Genomic DNA, 20,820 nt, shown 5'->3' with positions numbered 1-20,820 from the left:
CCTGTTCCCCAGACCTGAATCCTATTGAGCACATCTGGGACATTATGTCTCTCTCCATCCACCAACCCCACGTTAGAGCACCGCTTTAGTTCAGGTCTGGGAGGAGATCCCTCAGGAGCCCATCCTCCACCTCATCAGGAGCATGCCCAGGAATTATAGGGAGGTCATACAGGCATGTGGAGGCCACAAACTACTGACCCTCATTCTAACTTGTTTTCAGGACATCACATTAAAGTTGGATCCACCTGTGGTGTGTTTTTCCACTTTAATTTTAAGTGTAGCTCCAAATCCAGACCTACATGGGTTAATAAATTTGATTTCCATTGGTGATTTTGTTGTCAGGCATTTAACTATGTAAAAAACTAAATATCTAATAAGAATATTTAATTCATTCAAATCTAGGATGTGTTATTTTAGTATTCCCTTTATTTTTGATCAGTGTATATTATCCCCCTATTGCAGGTAAAATTGTACACTGTGACCTTTTATTTTCCTAGGAGGTTACTAACGGTTACCTTCTTAGGGACAGAAGGTTACCAACTAAAGGAAACAGTCATTGCCTTTAATGAAATATTTTTTATTGCCTGCAATTGAAAATCCAGTAGTTGTTCAATGAGAAATAAGCGGAATTTCATTATTTTAGACAGAAAGAACTAAATTGTTGGTATATGAAGAACTAAAGGTAATATTTCAGATGGACTATGTTATGACGTCACACCGCCTCTCTCTATGTTCTCCAGTATCATGTTGGGCATGCGTGTACATGCGTGTGAGGGCATGTGAACAGATGTCATTCAAGGCTTTGCCGCTCCCTGCCCTAAAATGCCACCGTCAGAGCAGTGCAGCGTTGGAGCAACATGGCAGAGAGCAACCTAGCAAATAAAAATGTTCTCTATCTGACAGCATTATAAAGTTATGAGTTACTTTCTTCTTCACTAGAAATGTTCCCTCGAAAGGTGATGCTGTTTTGCTGTGTTTTTATTCTTTACAAATTTTCACATAGGAGGCAATGCGTGAGAAGAGAAAGTAGGGGCTGGGTGGCAGCTGGAGTGGAGGTAAACAGAGGCATGGCTTGTTGCACATCTTCTTTTGATCTACAGACAGTACTCAAGCACCAACTAGTGGGGATATATCTCTTATTGCTCCTTTGATATTTTGTTCAAATATAATCGTTCACCAATGTGGACACTTCACCCACATTCAAAAGATTCTCCAGCAATATTATTTCATGTCGCATATTCTGTTGCACCATTTTTAGGTAGTCTTTTTGTCATTCTTTTAAGGTGCCTGACCCACATGCAGGAACACTCAGGAGAACAAGTCAGAGTTCCAACAGTTTATTTCTAAGACAAATAATTAATCCGCCGAGATCGGAAAACGCAGGGGCTCGAGAGACGGCTGGGAGCGAAGGAACGTCTGGTTCACAGGAGGCGATGGGGAATCGGGCCTCTGGAACGAGAGGAAACTGTTAAATCAGAACGATGGATTCGTGAAGCGAATCCACCAGTGCGCTCTTACCGAGATCAGCTGAGAGACTTAGCTTCTCCGGGACCGAGCGGACCCGCCCTCTCTCGAGAATGAGGCCTAGGAATGTTACAGAGGGTCGGTGGAATTCGCACTTCTCGGGTTTTACAAATAGTTTATTCTCCAATATGCGCTGGAGAACAAGGCGTACGTGAACTTGGTGTTCTGCGAGGGTCTTAGAGTAGATTAAGATGTCGTCTAAATATACAAAGATGAAGACATTTAGAAAGTCCCTAAGAACGTCGTTGACAAGGGCCTGAAAGACTGAGGGTGCGTTACAGAGACAAAAAGGCATTACTAAATATTCAAAATGGCCCATGGAAGTCTTAAAAGCCGTTTTCCATTCATCCCCTTGGCGACTTCTCACGAGGTGATACGCATTACGCAGATCTAACTTAGAGAAACGGTCGGATTCATGAAGCGAATCCACCGGTGCGCTCTTACCGAGATCAGCTGAGAGACTTAGCCAAGGGGTGGTCTACGGGCGTTCGGAGCACAGAGGACGAGAAGGCAATTTGGCGTGCTGGGCGAGAGTGGGTCGGGTCCGGCTGACGGGGCTCGGAGGAATCCAGGATCGACTGCCAGCTGTGATCAGAAGGAAGGATCTGGAGCGATCAGGCGACAGGAGCTTGAGCTTTGAGAGTGTTTAGGACGGGATCCAAGGCTTGAGGTAACCTGGGACACAGGGAGAACAAAGTTAACGACAGGTAAGTGAGCTGTCATCAGACAGTGGCTAACTGAGGCTTTCACTAGGTTAACACTCTGGCAGTGTTGTGCTGGCAGCCATCCGCTTAAATAGTCCAACCCAGCGCCGCTTAAGGCCAAACACCAGCCACAGCACGCCTCCCTGCTCATCAAGGCCACTTGTGAGGGGGGAGGGAGGAAAAGGATTGCAACTTTTGCGCGGGGGGGCGTATCCATGTGTTTTTTCCCTGCCATTCACTATATGCACGCGCGAAAGCAACAAAAAAAAAAAACGCGTGTTAACGTCAAATAAACATGCAAGCATATCAAGTTAGTTTTGTTTTTTTTGGAATGTTGGCGAGGCGGTACCGTGAGTTTGGCGAGGCGGCTGCCTCGCCAAACACCTCGCCAAGATAGCGCTGCGGGAAACCCTGGGGTAGCAGTTTCAGTAGGGAGGCCCAGACTTCCCTTTCTCCAGCAACTTGGGCCAGCTCCTCTGGGGGAATCCCAAAGCGTTCACAGGCCAGCTGCAAAACATAGTCCCTCCAGCGCTGGCTGGAAACCTCTGCCAGAGGTTCCCAGCAAACGCTCACAATATGTTTGGGCCTGCCAGGTTTGACCGGCTTCCTCCCCCACCATCGGAGCCAGCTCACCACCAGGTAGTGGTTGGTGGAGAGCTCGGCCTCTCTCTTCACCCGAGTGTCCAAGACATACGGCCGCAGGTCAGATGAAACAACAACAAAGTTGATCATTGAACTACGGCCTCCTGGTGCCAAGTGCACATATGGACACCCTTATGCTTGAAAATGGTGTTTGTTATGGACAATCCACAAGCACAGAAGTCCAACAACAGAAGACCACTTCAGATCAGGTGGGCCATTCCTCCCAACCACGCCCCTCCAGGTCCCACTGTCATTGCTAATGTGAGTGTTGAAGTCCCCCAGCAGAACAAGGGAGTCCCCAGGAGGGGCACTCTCCAGTACCCCCTCCAAAGACTCCAAAAAGGGTGGGTAATCTGAACTGCTGTTTGGCGCATAAGCACAAACAACAGTCAGAACCTGTCCCCCACACGTATGTGGAGGGAGGCCACCTTCTCATTTACCGGGGTAAACCTCAACGTACAGGCACCACGATGAAGGGCAACAAGTATGCCCACTCCTGCTAGGTGCCTCTCACCATGGGCAACTCCAGAGTGTAAGAATGTCCAACCACTCTGAAGGAGACTGGTTCCAGAGCCAGAGCGGTGCGTCGAGGGGAGTCCGACTATCTCTAGTCGGACCCTCTCAACCTCACGCACTAGCTCAGGCTCCTTCTCCACCAGAGAGGTGACATTCCACGTCCCAAGAGTCAGCTTCTTCAGCCGAAGATCAGTACGCCAAGGTCCCCGCCCTCGACTGCCACCCATTACACAACGCACCCGACCCCTTTGGCCCCTCCTACTGGTGGTGAGCCCATTGGAAGGGGGACCCATGTCTCCTCTTATATCATATATAGAAATATATATGATATATAATTGATATTAAAGTGATGTTGGCACAAATTATACATAGACAAGAAAGTCAGCGTCAACTACTTTTTAAGATGGATGGCTGTCCACGCTGGCTAAAGGATGAATGAATGTATCAGGTATTAGCTCAAACTCCGGGTCTCAGGTCATACGAAGCTCAGCCCTGCGGGGGCTGCAGCATGTGGATCTCTGTGCGGCAGAGGTGTGACTCGCTCCTGGATCAGCTCTTCTCCTGCACAGCTTAGAAAAATCAGAAACAGTCTGTTTTATGACAGTCGTCTGTTCAATTTCCTGCATGTTTGTAGGTCTATCCAGAGTGAGTGTCCCTCCAATGCTGCTGTTGAGGAACTCCGTGCAAAGAGAGTGTTTTTCCATGGATAGGGGATTTTATACAGTGGCCCCCTGATGTGAGAGGCACATGGTCCTGTGGTCCTTTAAAAGTCTTACATTTGATGTTGTTTACAACTCTGTCAAAGTGTGATTTTATTCCACATGGCTTGATTGCACAACAACCCAAACTGAGCTGTTAGGATCAATTATCAGAGCCAGTGCAATCTCCAGTGCATCTGTGAAGGTTACTGGTTTTTAGTCAGTGCACATTTACTTCCATTGAGTTGTAAGCCAATAACCCTGCTCTTTTCCCCAGTGATTCCAGTATGAGCTCCTTCAGTTCCTGCTCCAGCTACACCAGTTTTTTGACCATTAATATTCTTAAATGCTAATAATCGGGTCTCCAGATTCTGTCAGGGCATTACAGTTCTGCTCTTGTTCGCTGAGTCCCTGGTTCATGTGTCCCGGTTATTCCTGTAAGCCTTTCTTTTTCGTTAACATCATCTTCAATATTCATCATGCACCTCCCAAACTATTGTCTGCATTTCAGTTCACCCTCAACAAACAACAGCCTGACAACTTTGTGTTGGTCTTTCACATACAATGGCAATATTTTATTTTTTTTTTTGTGGTTGAAATGTGACAATATGTGGAAAAGTTCAAGGTGTACGAATACTTTTGTAAGCCACTGTACATTAGCATGCACAGCGTACTGTATTTAGCACTTAGTGGAAAGAATGGCCAACCTACCTTGAGTAGAAAGCAGATATTCTGGCTCCATCTGAATACCCTCAATAATAAACAGCAGTCACTCATGAAAGGAGGACAGTTGTCTGATGAGGATGTAACTGCCACAAGGATTGCGAATGTCCACTTACATGTGGAAAGAGTTATCGGGAGGCTCAAAGTTTTCAAAATAATCTCCCAGACTGTACTATAAACTTGGTTTATTAAATGGACAAAATCTTTAGAATCTGTGCAGCCCTTGTGAACTTGGAAATCATCCACGAGGATGCTGATTGAGCAGGGAAGTTTACATGTCAAAAAGATCCTGATTTCTACGGAAGCTTAAGATTTATAAATAATAATTTGACGGCCTGCAGTGCCTTGATTTTACTATCATTTGTAAACATCTGTCATTATTATTATTATTATTATTATTATTATTATTATTATTATTATTATTATTATATTTTTCTATGTATCTCTATTCTGCACTGCTGATTAATTATATTTTACTTTTAACCAGTGGAATTATAATACACAAGAATGTGTTTTTGATCTCCACTTTTAAATATTTCTTTGTTAAGCACTTTGAAGTTTTACATTTTGTAATTAATTTTCATTTTTAATAACTTTTAAAGTATTTTATATATCTTTATTTTCAAACCATTTAAATGTTTACATATACAAATGTTGTGTCCAACTAAAATGTGTAATATTAATTTTTGTATCTACTTCACTTGCTAATGTAATTTGCATTTATTTATATGTTGATCAAGTGGATGTTGTCCTAAGCACATGTAAAGAACTAAAGTGCATCTTATGTAAATAAACTGGCAAGAAGATACAGTATTTAATTTATTGAATATATTTAAGCAATTTGTTTACATGAAATGTAATTACATTTCACCTTTAAAATGGTAAAACATTGCTGAGTATAAACTTTTCACCTATGACATATTTGTAGGCCATTTAATTATTTGTTGTCCAGAAACATCCATCATTCAGCTTTTTGAGGATGGCACTGCTTATCTTTACAGGATAATCCAGTCAGACCTTTGGCCACGGCAAACTGCACCTTTGAACAAAGTTAAAGGAACACAAGATAGCACCAAGGAGTGATATATTGCAGTCCTTGGTGTTACAATATTTATATAAAAATATGGTTAGTTTATAGTGACAAATGTAAACTATCCATATTTTACCTTCATGATGTACATATCCAAATTGCCATTCAAGATTAGACTGATATGAATTAGAATGGTGTGCTGACATTTACAGAAAGGAAAATGTGGTGTGTTGACAGAATATTACCCAAAGTCGAATGACTTTACCTTACCCGAAGCAGCATCAATGAACAGCAGATCAGACTTTTACTTATCTTGAAAAGGTGCACAATTTGTTGATTAGAATTAAAACCGTTAATCATATACTAAAGCCAATGTTTTCACTAGCTCTTTAACACTGATACCCTAACAAACAAAATAGAAATAAAGTTACAGCTTCATTTTAAAGCTAACTTACATTTTAATGTGACAAGCTTGGATCAAGAGCTTCAAGCCTAAATATTATGAAGTAGGCAGTCATTTAAATGTTGTGATATTGTCATGAACGGGACTGAACGGGTGGACTCAGTATTCAGGCTAACAAGCAGAGGCTTCAGGTTCAGACGTTTTATTGCTCTCAGACAAGGAAGACAGGAACAAGCAGGCTCAATGGTCAAAATGGCAGTCCAAAAACCGGTACACAAAAAGCAGTCCAAAACAGGCAGAGATACAGACAGGGTCCCAGGATTATCCGAGCTTGCAGAGGTAAAGCAAGCACGGATAATCCTGGGACAGAATCAGGTTGGTAAAACGGTAAATCAGTCAGACAGGGCAGGAAAAACAGGTTCAGGGATCACGCTGGCTCAGAATCAAAAGGCACTCGGGTTTGCATCTACAGGTCAATCAGAAAAGGAATGCTGGAACAAAACTCACCGTGGGCTCGTAATAAACTGGCCGAGAACTAAAGACTGAGGCAGAACTATATAGTGGAGTGCACAGGTGAAATGGAGTGAAAACTAATTACAGGAAAACAGCTGGAACAAATCAGAGGCAGGAAAGTGACTGACAGAACTGAACTGAAAGCTTGCAGAACCCTGACAGATAAAATAAAACTAAGAACAAAATCAAACCACAACAACACTCAAACTATTCCATAATCCAAAACTAAGACGGAACCTAAAATCATGACAGATATCCAATTAAAACATCAGTTCAATCCAAAACATTTAGCCCTGTTATGTTTGTAAAATTAACTGGCCAGCAATCTAATCCCAACAAGGCAACAGCTAGTGTGATTTTGAATCAGACGATTCATTAGCCTACCTTCCATAAGATCGCCGCTGCATGACTGAGGGACTTCCCCTGGAGCCGCAATATAGGAGCACTCTGGCCGTCTTAGTAGTGCCGGGTGATGTAGTCAGGATCCATGCAGACTAAACGTTGGACTTGCTTTGGCTTGAACGGACATCAATCTTCATGAATACCAAGTCATCGATGTTGCTATTTAATAACACTGTGCCAAATTTTCCACTATGGAGCTATGCCTCGGTACATTTGCATTGCAGAGCCATCCGCACCAAGTGACATCACAAAATAGTTAAAAATGTCCTCGTACCTTATAGGATGCCACTTCTTCATGTCATCCTCTCAGTCATGAATAGTTTGAGGGTGTGGCACTGACATGCCACTTTGATTGCTTTGCAATTTTTTGGAAATGTTGCCGCAACAGTTTACCAATTCAGTCAATTTAATGGTAGTTGGCATAGGGAAGCGCTGAAACGGAAGTGCCGCACAAAAACCGGAAGTTCGACCCATATTTAGTTCCGGGTTCGAAAATGAGGTGGATAGCAGCATAACTAAAAAGATAGCCCAGGATAACCTAAGACAATCTAACTGTAAGCTTTGTCAAAAAGGAAAGTTATAAGCCTAGTTTTAAAAATGTCTGCCTCACGGACCAAAACTGGGAGTTGGTTCCACAGGAGAGGAGCCTGATAGCTAAAGGATCTGCCTCCCATTCTACTTTTAGAGACTCTAGGAACCACCAGCAGACCTGCAGTCTGAGAGCGAAGTGCTCTGTTAGGAACATACGGGGTAATCAGAGCTCTGATATATGATGGAGCTTGATTATAATATTCAAGCTCCATCATATGCTTTATACGTGAGGAGAATTTTTAATAGTATTCTTTATTTAACAGGAAGCCAATACTTTCAAATTAGATAGTGACATAAGCATACTGAAAAATAAGTTGCAAAGTTTTTTTTCAAAGAAGCTTTGCTTATTTTTCTGGCATTCAGCAACAGAAACAACTTTTATCATTCTTGCTGACCTATAATTGGTAGAGTCCAACTTAACATAGTGGGAGAAAAGAAAATGATGTGCCTCTTTTAAAAAGTGTATTTAAATATCTTGTTTATATGTAGTTATGTTCATATATAGAAGATCAGACCCGGCGGCATGGGCGGGCATTGGGGGGCCGTGCCCGCCCTGTGAGCCAGCTGTGCCCGCCCTGGACTGAAAGCTGTCTTGTTTTTTTGTTTTTGTTTTGTTTTTTTACCTCGGAGTGGCCATCGTCCTTTTAGTACTATCTTTGATTTGTCAATCATACAATTTAACCAATCAAATCAACGACTGAAGGCAACATGCCAGCCAATCACAGCTGGAGCGGGATGGAGATTCGGTCTGATTACCAAACAATTACAATAAGTGACAACAAAGCAGAGATTGAGCTGGAAGGAGCGCCATTAATTTCTGTTTGAAACGTCAGCACTGAAGTCTAAACTGGAGTAAACATTCACGCTAGGATGGTTAACTAGGACAGCTAGCAGGGTTGTCACTACCCGATCCGTACCGGTAGCACGATCCGTACCATCAGCTCATTTGCGCAAGCGCAAACAGAATAACTTCTGGTTCGCCAAAAAAATAATGTAATTACGGTACTGAGATTTTTTATTTCTATACTTAAATCATTAAAAAATGCTAAACTATATCGTAAATAAAATATTGAAGACTTTTCTGAAAGAAATTGATACGTTTTACATTCTCTCCATTGTATTGCTTGACGTCATCATCGGATATGCTCCAGCATCCTCCAGTCCGGGAAGTTATCATTGCATAACGTTTATCTGTATTGTCTGAATGCACTCTGTTAGTTTTATTGCTTCTTCAAACAGGACTGGAAAAAAATATTTAATCCTTAATTATACGGTGAATTTCGTTATACAAATAATCTTGTTCTAAACATTTATTTTATTAGAAAGTTAAAATTATCGATTGAGAAATTAGCGCCCTCTGGAGTACACATCATAAACTAGAGAAGATCTTGTGATTATAGTAGCTGCATTGTTTTTTTTTTTTGTTTTTGTTTTTTTTTACAAAAACGAACAGGGAATAGAACAAAGAACACACACGAAGCGAAGGCATATTTTATTAAAATACATTTATTAAGCACAAAATACATACATATGCAAATAAAATAAATGATAAAAAAAACCTTAAAACTTCAAAAAAATTCAAAATCAAATAAGTTTCTGTACTCCTATGTGTGTTTATAGCTGGGGGTTTATGTACTTTAAGAAATGTTTTATATATTTTTATTTCCCTAACCACAACTGGGAAACATTTTTGCTATTAAAAAAACCAATGTATTTTTTATGTATTTCTGTTGTTTATTTTTTAGAATATGCATTATTGCCGCACATACAAAGATATACAAAAAGAAACCCCTGCGTTGAAAAAAAAAAAAAAAAAAAAAAAAAAAAAGACAAATGAAATATTTCCCACCGGAAGTTATTCTATTCGCGCACGCGCAAATGAGCTGATGGTACGGATCGGGTAGTGACAAGGGTTAGCTAGGACAGCTAGCAGGGTTAGCTAGGACAGCTAGCAGGGTTAGCTAGGACAGCTAGCAGGGTTAGCTAGGACAGCTAGCAGGGTGAGCTAGGACAGCTAGGAGCAGAACCAAGCACTAAAACTGCCAAGCTGAAGAGACTTGAGTTACTTGCAGGTAGAAGGGAACTCTTGCTTTGTTCTGATCCTTGTTCTCATAGCTGCTGTAATTACAGAACCTATTCTAGTCAGAATTGTTACTTCAGTCAGTGTTCAGCCTGACACCAGCGCTCATGTTTATTAGCGTGTAGCTTATGCTGGACTTTTGAGTTAAGACACAGCGCTACAGGTGACCCTATGTCACTGTTAGTTTCCAATAACCCAAATCAGCATAAAACCTGCCCAACGTAAAAGAAAAAAACAAGCCCAAATCTCAAACTCTCCCATGTTAAAAGCACAGAACTATTAAACACATAAGAACATGCCATTAGCACACAACTGAGCTGAAGCAAAGAAAAAAAAACTGTGCATATGGTAGGGTGACCAAACGTCCGTATTTCCCGGGACATGTCCGTATTTCACGTCCTGTCCCGGGCGTCCCGGGTTTTTTTTTAGAAAGTGAGGAAATGTCCTGTTTTTTAAATTACCTTCATTGGACCATTAAATTGACAGGCACTAGGGCACTGCGCACAGCGCTGCGTGTGACCTAATCCCTGAGCCGCGTCAATGCGGGCAGCCCTGTTCTTAATCAGAAGATAGATAGCGTGGCTGTCAGTACGCCAACAACATGCCGAAGTGCAAATGTATGTTTACCGACGATTTACAAAAGAGTTTTCCCGCTTTCAGACCGGGTCGAGACACATGGGAGGCCTTTATTGTGCTATTCATTCATTACAGGAATTGTTAAGCATTTTTTAATAAATACATTTTGAATAAAATTATCATTTGTTATTGGAGTTAATGCTGTTGACTTTTACTGAAAAGCATTTTTAATAAACCAACTGTAAATATGATGTTATTGTAGGATTACGTAGGCCCATGTTAAGTGTGTGCATGCCACAGACGTCTCTATTCATGGGAACAGAGATCCCCCCCCCCCCCCCCCCCCCCCCCCCCCCCCCCCCCCCCCTGCTCCAAGGTGTCCTGGTTTTCCCAAATGAAAATATGGTCACCCTAGCATATGGGCTCCAAACAAAATGTACATTCAAATCAAACCAAACACTTGATTAACCATTATTCTTTTCTTGTTTTATTATAACAATCAATATTATTCATTCTATTATTAATTGATGATGTCAGATCGACAGATTCAACTTATTTAAAATATAAATAATGACAATTTTAATATAGCTTTTACAGCTCAATGTGTTCAAAAGCCTAATTGATTGAAAACCTGCCTAATTTGGCAATAGGCGACTACACTATTGCTATTTGTTTGTTCTTTACAGTAGTCACAGAGCCACTGTTCAGCCAGAAGCATATATATATATATATATATATATATATATATATATATATATATATATATATATATATATATATATATATATATATATATATTTTTTTTTTTTTTTTTTTTCTTTTTTTTTTTTCTTTTCTTTGGAATGCCCCCCCTGTAATTTGTTTCTGCAGCCGGGTCTGTAGAGGATGCAGTCTGCCTTTGGTCACTTTGGGTCTTACAGAGTCTTGTTCCTTTGTATGTTTACTTTCTTTAGCATACTGCAGCTACTGTGTCTGAGGTTGTTGCTTAATATTGTTGCCATAACATGTATACTATGAGGAGGAAAGTCATTAAGGGATGAAAACAAAAACTTTGGTTTGTAGATTAATTATGTACAAATTAGTTTGTCACCCTAAATGATACACTAAATCACAAATGGAATTTATATTTTGACAGTTAATTAACATAAGCAGCATGTATAAAAAAGTAAAAAAATTACTGACAGACCACCCTGATGATTTTTTTTTAAAAATGTTTACATACAGCCTTTTGATTCCTGTCATACTGTAACACGTTTTTTTGTTTATGTGTGTTTTTCAGATAGTCTGATCCTGCAGACACCAGTGTGTTTACACACCTCCTGTTCACTACTCCTCACTCAGAAATGGATTTGGGAAGCTAATCCGACGTTGCTTCTTGTTCCTGTTCTAATGGTGCTGTGCATCAGTGTGGCTGTCGGTGAGGGATCTTCAGTAGACACAAAATGCCAGTATGCCTATCACTCAGGACAATGCCCTCAGCATCATCCTGCTGCTGGAGGACTGGCATAGGGCTCAGATGGTGAGCTCTAACAAAAGTGAGACCATAAAGAAAGAGAGTTTTGAATATAAGGTACTTCACTTGCCTTACAGTTCACTGCACTCACCTTTACTCAAAATGCTGAACTGGGTCAGTTGTCTACTCAGTGTTAAAGGTATATAGCCACGTAATTTACTTATTAAAAAAAGACCAAAAAAACTTTTGATCATGATAAAATAAGGTAATATACACCAAGCCTTCCATCTTGATAGTGTTTTGATGTACTTTTTGGAGCAAAAAATAATCCCCTCTCAGGCATGGTCAAACAAAAATAAACAGACGTGGCGACATCCACTGACAGTACTGACAGTTTGACTACAAACTCCTTAATCCCCGGACAGAGCTCGCAAACTCTTTGCAGGAATTTCCCTCGGCTGAGCCATCTCAAGTCAGTATGTAGCAACAACTCAGAGTGGTCTTTTAGCTGGGTCAAAAGCTCAGCTATGGCTGAACTTTGATTGAAGACAGTATTTCTGATTTCTATTTGAAATTCTGGAACAAGGACTCAGCGGCTTCAACAAATGCCTCTTTTAGCATCTCTCCATCTTGAGAGGACTTTTTGTGCTTAACAATTGAGTGACTCACTGATAAAACACCTAGTCAGATGTGAGAAAAATTACTGCTCTCCAGACAACTGGGATTTTAGTTCTTTCACTTTTCTTGTTCTCATATCACCTTTCGGGGGAAAGTCAATGTCGTAGTTTCTATGAACAATCCAAAAATGGCGCTCCACATTTCCTTTCTTTGGAATAGCAAGGACACACTGACACTCTGTAAAGAGCCTTGAGATGACATGTTTCATGAATTGGCGCTATATAAATACAATTGAATTGAATTGAATTACTCGGGCCAACTACGGCATGTTTTTATACCTTTTCTTAAATTTTGTTGTAAATAAATTCTAGGCTTACAGGAACAGAACAAATTAGCATGGTTTAATGAGCAGGTGCAAGGGGCTGACCCAAGTGACGCCAGATTGCCTTCCCTGTATGTCAATCAGGACAAATGTCACAGTGCAGATGGATTGTAGCCTATCGTTCATCCCCTACTTTTTGATGTCATGCGATTTACCCACACCCTCTTCGATCGCGATCGACCAGTAGATCGCGATCAATTTATTGGGCACCCCTGCTCTGAGATACAGGGAGCCAGTGAAAGGACTTTAGAATTGGGGTGATGTGCTCTACTTTCTTCTGTCTTATTGAGGATGCAACAGCAGCATTCTGGATCAACTGCAGCCGTCTGATCGACTTTTATGGCAGGCCTGTAAAAATACCTTTGCAGTAATCAATTCGACTAAAGATAAACGCATGGATGGGGGAGTGGTGGCCTAGTGGTTAGAGCAGTGCACTTGCACTCAGAGAATGATGTAAGTACCCAGATCGATCCCCACTGCCTGCACTCTGGGTTCCTGAGCAAGACCCTTAACCCCAGATTACTTCCCGGGCACCATACATGGCAGCCCACTGCTCCCCAAGGGTGATGGGTTAAAAGCAGAGAACACATTTCGTTGCAATGTATGTTTTAATGTATGTTTCAATGACAATAAAGATGATATATTATATTATTAGTTGTATTTTCCAGATCCTACTGAGACATCAGTTCTTTAATCCTGGAATTATTCTTCAGGTGATAGAAAGCCGACCTTGTAACTGTCTTTAGATGCTTTTGGAGGTTCAGGTCTGAGTCCATCACTACTCCCAGATTTCAGGCCTGATCGGTGGTTCATAGCTGAAGCAACGGAAGCTGTGCACTAACTCTTGGTCCCTCTATCGGTCCAAAAATTACTCCTTCAGTTTTGTTTTTATTCACTTGAAGAAAATTTTGGCACATCCATGCATTGATTTCTTCTAGGCATTTACTCAGCGCTTGAATGGATTCATAGTCACCTGGTGACATGGTGATGTAGAGCTGTGTGTTTTCAGTTTAGTTATGTTATCTGATGTTGTTTTATATGATCTGAGCTAGAGAGTGTCATGGTTTTTAAGTGTTTAGCCCACATGCAGATTCAGACGGAAAGCAGGTAATATTTAAAGATGTTTATTAAAGGTTCAGGCTACAGAGATCAACACTGCTTGTGGGATCAGTCGAGGTCTGAACGTCAGTGCAGGAGTACTGCGGAAAGAAAGAGGAGAAGCGTTACGAGTGATCGAACCTGAAGGAAATTCCAGAAGCTGTGCCGCTTACCATTTAGTCGGGCTAACCTATCCGGGGAGAGTAATGACTAGGGGACTATATGACCGCAGCTCTCGGTAGATGGTAGGTGGCTAGCTGCTGGAGGTCGGACAGATGGTAAACTGACGAGGGATCCGGCGTGCACCACAACAGACAGGAGGGACAGACGGGATGACCGGAGTTCAGGTGAACCATCAGAATCCAGGGAAGGGGTCTTAGGTCCGGCTTGGTAAAACCAAGGGAGTCTGAGGGGAATGCCAGAGCAACATCTGAGCGTCGGGGATTCTTAGGGTGCTGGTTCTTCGAGCAAGACGTCAAGGCGGGTGAGTAAATCCAGGCACAAAACTACGAAAAAACTAGTGATGTTACGTGATGTGCCGAGGCTTCGAGTCGTGTGTCGAGTAATGCAGGGGGCGTTTCCGTAATGCGCGTATAGAAGCTTGCTTCATTTAGGGGAGGAGCCGAAAACGATGACGTCCGAAGCGTCGCTGCCCGGCTGTACCAGGTGACTGCTTCAGGAAGTGGCTCAGATTTTGCCAGCTTTAGAAACCCCACAGCAGTATTTCCCACAGCCAAACTCACGCTACTGCCTCGCAGTATATGCTTGCATGTTTATTTGACGTTAACATGCAGTTGTTTGTTGTTGCTTTCTCGCGTGCATATAGTGAATGGCAGGGAAAAAACAGGCAAAAATACATGGATACTTTGAAGCGAGAAGCGACTTAACCGACGAACCGACGACTTAACCGTCATCCGCGCAAAACCGCGTGGACGACTGCCGCATTACTATATTACAAACACACTATCACAATTTTTGCATGCTGATGTTTGATTGTTGTGCAAATAAAGACAGGTAACAGACACTGTATTTATTGCCTTTTAACCAGCCACCAGAAAACAAGAGCTGGATGAAGCTCTAGTCTCCATGATAGTGAAGGATACCCAGCCTTTCACTATTGTGGATGACGTTGGATTCAGGACAGAGGCAAACATAAGCAGGCTGGAGAACCCCCTGGAGTACTGGGCTAATCATCAGTCACTGTACCCCAATCTGTACAAACTTGCACTTATTTATTTATGCACCCCGGCATCATCTGTGCCATGTGAGCGTGTCTTTTCAAAGGCTGGAGAAGTAGTGTCAAAAAAAAGAAATCGTTTGAAACCAAAAACTGTGGAGAATTTGTTGTTTCTTAATAAAAATGCATGAAATCATCCAAGTTACACAAGCATTAGCCTATTCACTACCCCCTGCCTAGTTCTACAAGCACTTTCACCGTCCTCTGCCTGATTAAGCCCATGCCATTTTTCTAGAGTCACAGAACAACATTATTACACAACATGCCATATCACATGACACTACTATTTTGGGAATAATTACACACAGAGAATACATTCAAACAATATTTTATTATACACATATGTGTATACACAATTTATGTAGACAAATGATTTCGTCCTACACCTTTTGTGAAGTCATTCCCAAGAGCCATAATAGACAAAAAATCAATGCATCACACGTGTTAAGATACAGCTGGCTTTGATTATACACCTGGCCAGTAGGTGGTTTTGTGTGCACATGAAGCTCCAAGAAACGAACCCTTTCTTGAACCAGTTGGCTCAAGTGGTTCAATGCCTCATGAGGCTTCATCTCACCTTAATTTGAAAAAACAGGACACTCAATATTAGTCAAAAATCGGGATATGAAAAAAGACTCACAGGCACATGCTTCAGGATCAGGTCAGAGGCCACGGCGTACCACGACTGGGTTAAGGCTCTGGTGTCTTCCATCTGTCTGAGCTCTCCTTAAGTATCCAGTAGAAGCCGCTCCCAACGAGCCGCAGGTGTGGGCCACGCCCCCTAGACAACTAGAGCCACCTGTGGAGCAGAGTTAGAGCACGGACCAAAACAGAGAACCCTGACAGAGGGAGCATGTAGATTTTGAATAGGAGGGGACCCAGGATGGACCCTTGGGGAACCCCACATGTAATTTTTGTCATCTGAGAAGTAAAGTTACATACTGATCCAAAAGATTCCCTGTCCTTTAAGTAGAATTTAAAACAGTCGAGTATTGTACCAGAAAGGTTGACCCACTTTTCCAGATGCTCTAACAGAAGGGAGTGAAAAACAATATCAAATGCTGTATAGAGGTCCAATAGTACCAGCACTGTGATTTTTCCACAATCTGCATTTATATGGATTTCATTAAACACCTTAACAAGGGCAGTCTCTGTACTGTGGGTGGCACAGAAGTCTTACTGGAAAATGTCAAAGTCAGGACATTTTGTCAAGATAGGTTCTACTTGGAGACAGCTTTGGTACTGATTTTGATATGAATGTACAGACTGATCCTCTAATCTTTTGGATTTTCTCAGTAAAGAAGTTAGCAAATTCTTTGCAGGCCTGGTGAGGTGGAGTTCAGAAGTAACACAGGATGATTTGTTAACCTGTTGACAGTGGCAAATAAGGCACAAGTATTAATAAAGTTTTTGTTCATGATCTCAGCAAGAAAGATTCCCTTGCATTTTTCAGCTGTAGGTTATATCTGTAAAGTCTTTCTTTATAGATGTCATAGTGAACCCGGAGTCTAGTCTTCACCTGCGTTCAGCTTTTCAACACTCCCTTTTTTCACTTCTAACTGCTGGAGCACTTCTCCAGGGTTATTTTTGCTAGCACAGGTTTCTCTGGCCAGATTACATGTTAGCTGAGCAAACAATCTTCCTTCTTCTTCTTCTTCTATTGTGTTTTCTGGCAGTTTACGTACTGTGTGCATTACCGCCATCAACTGGACAGAGATGTAATTTAGAAATATATTTTCCTATATATCTTTATATCTTAATGAAACTAAATTTTATCTATACTTACACACTCACACACACATACACACTAAATCCTCCCAGCTAATTCTGTATCTTTTAAATATTTAATAAGTGCTTTAATTATTTTATCTGATTGATGCTTCCCTAATAAATCAGCTATCTTTACTGAACCCCCCAATACCCTTTCCAGTTCTTTTCCTCTCATGTTTTGATTTATTTTCTACAATAAATCAAAACATGTTCTACTCCTTTGATTTCTCCACAATAAGAACAATTACCTGTTGGATGTTTCCCTATTATAACAATCTTCCTTCTGGCTCCGGCTTCTATTTAAACTCTACTAATCAGGCTTCATGATGCACACCTGTGGAGCACCACCTGCCAGCCACACCCTGCAGAGAGGTGAGAGAAGCACAACACACAAACCTGCACAAATCTCTGTTGGCATTATATCCCCCCACCTCCTACCGGTCGTCTCCTGCCAGCCGACCTGAGGTTGAAGAAAAGCGCTCAAAGTTGGTGATGAGAGATGGATCCAAGATTAATCTGTGATGGAGGAACCCAGGAGCGATCTTTAGGATGATAGCCCTCCTAGTTGACCAGGTATTGAACTCCACGCCTCCAAGGTCAAGAATCCACATTGCGACAGACAGAATATGCAGGATGGCCATCAGTGTTCTCGGCAGGTGGAGGGCACAATGAACTGTAGAGGACTGGATTGATTTGGGACAACCCTAACCCTAAGCAGATAGAGGAGTCACTGGAGCTTTCTTCTGGAAGAAGATAGGTCATTCCAGGATGGCTTTGTTCTTGCTAGGGTCCGTCTTCACCTGTCCAAACTCGAAGGCGAAACCAAGAAAAGCTTTGGAGTTTACATGAAAATTGCACTCCTCAGCTTTGATGAAGAGACAGTTCTCGAGAAAATGTTGACAGACATGTCTTACTTTTTGCTTGTGTTCCTCAAAATCCTTGAAAACAATCTGATTATCTTTAAGGTAAATGAAGACAAAAGCACTAATGAAGTTTATTCAAATGTTGCCTGGAAAACTGCTGGTGTATTGGTGAATTTTAACTCATGCAAATAGTCTTTAGAGTTTGCTAAGACTCGTATAGTTCAAAAAGCCCAGCATCAGTACCTTTTTTGAATGATATGAATTACTACGTTGTTCTATGAATTAATTCCTCAATGCTCCTTTTATGTTACACTTATGCTCGCAGTAAATTCTTTGCATAGGTGGAATTCCTGGGGTGTCACAGGAGTCCCCAGGATGTCCTGCTAAAGAACTTCTATAGAGCTACCATAGAGAGTGTTTTGTGTGTCTGCATAACTGTATGGTATGGGTGCTGCACAGTCCAGGGGAGGAAAGACCTAGCATGGGTGGTGAGAACAGCACAGGGGATTGTGGGATGCCATCTGCAGGATCTAGACTCAATTTATGCAGAATGAGTCCAAAGAAGGGCCAGACGCATCTTCACTGATCCCCCCACCCAGGCAATGCGCTGTTTGCCCCTCTGCCATCAGGTAAACACTTCAGAAGCCTCAAAGCCAAAACAAACTTAGAAACAGCTTCTTCCCAAGAGCTGTGAGGGCAATTACCTCCTGATGGGAGTTGGACTGCAGTCCAATGCTATAAAATCACCCCACTGTTACTAGCCCGCCATACGCTCCAATCACCTTAATGTTACTGTCTACTTGCACACTATCATTTCAGAATATCTTAATGCACATTGCTGTACATTACGCCTCAACTCATCATTGTTCAATAAGCACCCTACTACCTCATTATCTGCTAAAAAAAAAGAGAAACGCTGTAACCCTTGTTCATTGCCTGTTTGTCAGGTTTTGCCTTCATTATGGGTAATGTGAACCAATGTGGCCAAAGAGAAATTCAGGATACAATTATATAATCAATATGATCTTAAATTGCAGACTCTCAGCTGTGATTTGAGGGTTCACATCCACATTGGAGCAGGGGTTATGGAATTACAGCTCATTGATCCGTAGCCTCCTCTTTTTCAAGGGACCAAAAGTAATTGGACAATTGACTCAGAATACTGCAAAATAAATAACAAGGCAGAATGGGCTGTTCCCTCATTAACCTGTCATCAATTAAGCAGTTAAAAGGTTAGCGTCCTCACTAATACTAAGAAAGTAGAGCACATAACCCCAGTTCTAAAGTCCTTACACTGGCTCCCTGTATCTCAGAGAATAGACTTTAAAATCCTTCTGTTAGTCTATAAATCCTTAAATGGCTTAGCTCCTAAATACATCACAGACTTGTTATCAGGGCATCAACCCTCCAGACCACTCAGGTCTTCTGGCTCCAGCCTACTCTGCATACCTAGAACCTGAACCAAACATGGAGAAGCAGCATTTAGTTCCTATGCTCCAATTATCTGGAACAAACTTCCAGAAAACTGTAAAGATGTGGAAAACCTTAGTTCCTTTAAATCAAGATTAAAAACACATTTGTTTAAAATTGCCTTCAACTGTCCTAGTTAACTGAATCACCACTTTTTTGTTCTATTTTCTATCTATATTTTATTCCTACTTGCTTTTATTCTGTTTTATTTTGCTATATTTTAATCATGTAAAGCACTTTGCATTGTCTTTGTACTGAATTGTGCTATATAAATAAATTTGCCTTGCCTTGCCTTGGAGTTTGGAAGCTGTTGCTGTAAACATACAACATGAGGTCAAAGGAGCTCTCAATGGAGGTGAAACAGACCATCCTGAGGCTGAAAAAAGAATAACTCCATCAGAGAGGTAGCAGAAATGTTAGGAGTAGCCAAATCAACAGTTTCTGAGAATAAAAGAGCGCACCAGTGAGCTTGGGACCCCAAAAAGGCCTGGGCGTTCATTGAAGACAACAGCAGTGGATGATCACAGAATCCTGGTGAAAAACCCCTCCACAACATCCACTCTCTCTGAAGAACACTCTCCAGGAAGTAGGTGTTTCAGTATCTAATTCTACAATAAAAAGAACACTTTATGAGTGTAAATACAAAGGATTCACCACATTAATCAGTCTCAAAATAGAAAGGCCAGAGTTGACTTTGCCAAAAAACACCTGAAGAAGCCAGCCCAGTTCTGGAAAAGCATTCTTTGGACAGATGAGACTAAGATCAACCTGTACCAGAATGATGGGAAGAAGAAAGTTTGGAGGAGAATTGGAACAGCTCATGATCCAAAGCACACCACATTTTCTGTAAAACATGGTGGAGGTAGTGTGATGACATGGGCATGCATGGCTTCCTGCCAGCCGGATGAACTTTGAAGTGTATAGGGATATACTTTCTGCTCAGATGGCGCTTCACAGTAAAGATGGACAATGATCCAAAACGTACTGCAAAAGCAACCCAAGAGTTTTTTTTTTAAGCGAAGTGGAATATTCTGAATTTGGTCAATCCCCAGATCTAAACCCAATCGAGTATGCATTTCACTTTCTCAAGACAAAACTTGAGGCAGAAAGACCCACAAACAAGCACCAACTGAAGACGGCTGCAGTAAAGGCCTGGCAAAGCATCACTAAAGAGGAAACCTGGCATTTGGTCCATGGGTTCAAGATTTCAGGCAGTCATTGCCTGCAAAGGCTTCTTAACAAAATATTGAAAAGTAAAATTTTCTTTTGTTTATGTTTAAGCTTATGTGTACAATTACCTTTGAGCCCTTGCAATAAGGGGTGTAGATATATAAATTGCTAAAATTTCTAGATGTTTAATCATATATTTTTGTTCAACCTCTTGAATCAAACCTTAAACCTCTGCACTTCAATCACATTATAATTGTTTCATTACAAATCTGGTGTAGTGGCATGCAGAGCCCAAATCATGAAGATTGTGTCACTGTCTAAATATGTTTGAGCTTAAATGTGTCAGGATTTGTTTAA

The 20,820-nt window shown here is 41.4% G+C and overlaps 1 protein-coding gene across 8 annotated transcripts in view; it reads left to right on the top strand.

The window, feature by feature from the left end:
- The window catches only part of LOC118556053 (PDZ domain-containing protein 2-like), a 106,813-nt gene that overhangs the window by 19,483 nt on the left and 66,510 nt on the right, over positions 1-20,820 (top strand). For 6 of the 8 annotated variants that reach the window (XM_036130998.1, XM_036130996.1, XM_036130994.1 and 3 more), the window contains one exon: positions 11,682-11,972. The exons of 1 other annotated variant lie outside the window; for it this stretch is intronic. In XM_036130998.1, the coding sequence (XP_035986891.1) occupies positions 11,853-11,972 (120 nt within the window). In that variant the 5' untranslated portion in view covers positions 11,682-11,852. The remainder of the gene's footprint in view (positions 1-11,681; positions 11,973-20,820) is intronic. One more of the 8 variants, XM_036130995.1, reaches the window with a different exon arrangement.

Source organism: Fundulus heteroclitus, unplaced genomic scaffold, assembly GCF_011125445.2.
Source record: "Fundulus heteroclitus isolate FHET01 unplaced genomic scaffold, MU-UCD_Fhet_4.1 scaffold_40, whole genome shotgun sequence".
Lineage (NCBI taxonomy): Eukaryota > Metazoa > Chordata > Actinopteri > Cyprinodontiformes > Fundulidae > Fundulus > Fundulus heteroclitus.
Note: the sequence above shows the minus strand (reverse complement) of the source record. Positions and strands in the feature narration are given on the sequence as shown.